At 34.9% G+C, this 3,360-nt stretch overlaps 1 protein-coding gene across 1 annotated transcript in view; it reads left to right on the top strand.

Annotated features, from left to right (window-relative positions):
- iqch (IQ motif containing H) overlaps positions 1-3,275 on the top strand; it is a gene marked incomplete in the record, with an annotated part of 21,035 nt that extends 17,760 nt beyond the window's left edge. The window contains 5 exon segments of the mRNA XM_014013563.1: positions 1,072-1,194; positions 1,827-1,850; positions 1,852-1,889; positions 2,509-2,617; positions 2,782-3,275. Coding sequence (XP_013869017.1) covers positions 1,072-1,194; positions 1,827-1,850; positions 1,852-1,889; positions 2,509-2,617; positions 2,782-2,862 — 375 coding nt within the window.
- Between the last annotated feature and the right edge of the window lie 85 nt (positions 3,276-3,360).

The raw sequence follows: 3,360 nt of genomic DNA, 5'->3' as shown, positions 1-3,360 counted from the left end.
GGGTACAGCAAATGCCAGTTGCCTGTCACTGCACTAGATACTTATAGTAATCACAAAGAAAGAACATTTTTATGATATTAGTTACTGGTAAATAAATACAACTAAAAAGTGTAACTATGCAGAGAACTCAATTGGTGTTTAGGTCCAGAATTCATTATCATTTTGATAGATGAGCCTAAATAATCAACACATTAATAATTCATACAATTTTCATTATGCATGCCTGAATACTTCATCAACCTGGTGCCAGTCCATAAACAATGGAGTTCTTTTATTAGCAGTAGGCCTGAGTTTACGCTTGTTAATCTGCGACTTGTGTTGTTTTATCAAACATTCATTTAGTCGGTGGCCTGGTGCTTCGCTGCAGCCGTTTTAGCCACTGCGGTTGTTAATGGCTTCAGCAGTGGCCATCATTAGGGACTTGCATATTACAAACACAATTAAGTCCCTGYTGGACACTTTTATTGTTGTGTAAGGGCCCTGGATTTGACAAGTGCAAACACACAGCCTTCACAGCGAGTTATGGGGCTTTCTCCTGAGCTCGCTGCAGCTTAGGCCCGCTCTCCTCGCCTCCCACAGGAGAGAGGAGCTGCAGCATTTTGATCCTCTTAAGCCCTGACACTTTAACTAATCGACCTATCCAGTGTTGCTCATCTGAATCCCTCTGTTCGAACAGGATATACCTTCTGTTCATTTAATAACATAATTTGCAATCCCAAAAACTGCATTTTGTTAGCCGAGTACRGGACAGCTAGGTTCATCTTTGATTTGACGTGTCTTTGCAGAATTAATTGTTCCTCCTTTCAGTTAATTAAGAAAGGCCCAGCAKTTCAGCACACATGCCTTATGTGCATTATGTTCAATGATCACACATGCAAACTCAGCAGTGACCTAAAGGGTGTGTGTGTCTAGCTATCACTTTCCACACTTAATGGCCAACCTTTTAGATTTAATCCCAAAGACAATGGCATATAGAATGAACTATTTTGCTTTTTAAATTGTTGAGAAGTTAATATCTGCAAATAGGTTTAATTTGTTTGTTTTCCTTATGTTTTATCTTTTTTTTTACAGCACACTGTGGTCAGTTGTCATGCATTCATCRGGATCCACTTGTTTCTTTCTAACCTCTCCATGCTGTATCACAGCACCTTATTTAAGTTGTGCAAACTACACGGCATTGGGTTTAACAAAAAGGTAAAACTTCCAGATTTCTATGTGTTTTGTGTATTTGCATTCACAAAATTGAGCTTACTGAATAAATAAGGGGAACTTTGATTGCACTTATCAATTTAGCTGCTTCATTTTCACTGTTCAAAGATGTCTGCTTGTTGATTTAAGTACCTAACTCGCTCTGTGCAGAAAGAACTATTTYAAAGTGAGGTTGGACTTCTTTTAGGCAGAGGTTGTGACATTGTTATTTTTAAGTGAGAAACATCTAAGTCCTAAAGTAGACATATCATGCTTTTAAATCCCTCTTTTTCACATTTAAACCATTTGACAAAATTGTAGTTGGTAAGTCCTGACCTTATTTGGCAATCCTGTTGCAAATAATTTGACGTAATAGTTCAGAAAACGTCATAGAAAATAGAAAAAAACTGAACAGGTTGAAAATATGAACCAAACAAAATATAAAGATATTTACACAGCATTGCAAGAGACTGAATCCATTTTTTCTGTACTCCTAGAGACTCCAAGTTCACGACAAAATGCATTTAATGGCTAAAAATGTGGATTTTGCATGTTATGTTACCCTTCAGCCATTTTATTGTAACCTGGATGTGTTCTGAGCTCTACTTTTAACTAAATGTTTGTGAATTGCTTTTCAGCAGAAGCAAGGCACTATTTTTACTTTTTTATGACAGCAGTGAGCGATGTAGCATTGGTATGATGTAAGTACTTCTTATTTCTTTCACATTTTTCACATAAAAACATATTTTTCGAATCATTCAGATTTGAGTGATAGAAAATCAGTGCTTTAATGTGACTTTGGGAAAGGTGTTAGAATCTAACCTTGTGACATTTACATAAAAGTCAAAAACTATATATATTTTTTTACTTTTAGATCCTTGCATTCATTTTCATGCCACTGTACACCCAGTTAGTGTCAAACCCAAAGTAAAGTTATCCTCCAGGCACAAGTTTCAAAACATTTAATTTGATTTTGTTTTACCAGAACTACAAAGAATTATAGATAAGTGAGAAGTTTAGCAATGCTGGAAGTAAAAACCATTCTTTACGAGATTAAAATGCCACCTCTGGTTTTGTAAATTTTAGAAACTCCACAAGTTGTTAAACAGAGGGTTATTTAATATATTTATCACAGAAATCCTTTAGCTTACACAGCTCTGGAACAGTTAAATCACGCTGTGCTCATCCCCCTATAGACTGAAAATGTGATCTGCTGAAAGTTTCATTTACCCACCAGCATCAAATGAACAAGGTGATTGTTTCTTAGCGGGCAACAAGGGGATCATTAGTAAACTCATTTGTTTGGAATGTTGTTAATAGAACGATCTCAGAGGATCTCCAGGGAGCTCTGGTGACCTTTGCTCAGAATCTGTCAGTCATTCATCAGCAAATATCATCCTCTAAAATGCAAGGAGAAACCAATTTCAAGGTACTGTGTTAAAGGTTTAACAGCTCCCTCTCTGTGCTATGAAACCTGCTTTTTGTTAAACTGCTTTGAGTGAAATATGTAACTTCATATGTTACTAACAAATTAATTCTTATTCAGATTTCTGTGTGGTACTTCATTGTTTACTATGTTATTATTTGCTGTAGGAGCTGATGAAGAACATAGAAGATGTGCTGCAGATCAAAATTTGTAACAAGACCCAACTGAAGGATGAACCTGCTGAATAGACTGCTGCTTCACTAGTGAAGTTGCCATTACCAAATAAATAGCAAATATAAATAAGTTGATGCAGGCTTAAAGAGCATAACTCTCAGGCATGAATCTTTAAAACTCCCAGCAGTTTTAATATATGATAAGACAGTATGGTTTTATCTAATTATGCTTGGTTTGTGATTTCAAATTACAAACTACAAATATAATGTTAGTGTAGATTACCATGAGTGTGTTGTTTAGTGACAATAGTTTAGTAATGTTTTTTTTTGCGCTAAGGGAAAATATTTGACATTCAATGAAGAAATGACAAAAATAGTCTGTAGTTTTATTCTTAAAGTAGTATTTATGTATATAGATAATAAAAAGATTATTCTTGACATTTACAGGATATATATTTTTATAATGTTTTTAAACTGTGTACGATAGATAGATAGATAGATAGATAGATAGATAGATAGATAGATAGATAGATAGATAGATAGATAGATAGATAGATAGATAGATAGATAGAT

The sequence above is a fragment of the Austrofundulus limnaeus genome, unplaced genomic scaffold (assembly GCF_001266775.1).
Source record: "Austrofundulus limnaeus strain Quisiro unplaced genomic scaffold, Austrofundulus_limnaeus-1.0 Scaffold104, whole genome shotgun sequence".
Lineage (NCBI taxonomy): Eukaryota > Metazoa > Chordata > Actinopteri > Cyprinodontiformes > Rivulidae > Austrofundulus > Austrofundulus limnaeus.
This window is presented reverse-complemented; position numbering and strand designations above follow the sequence as displayed.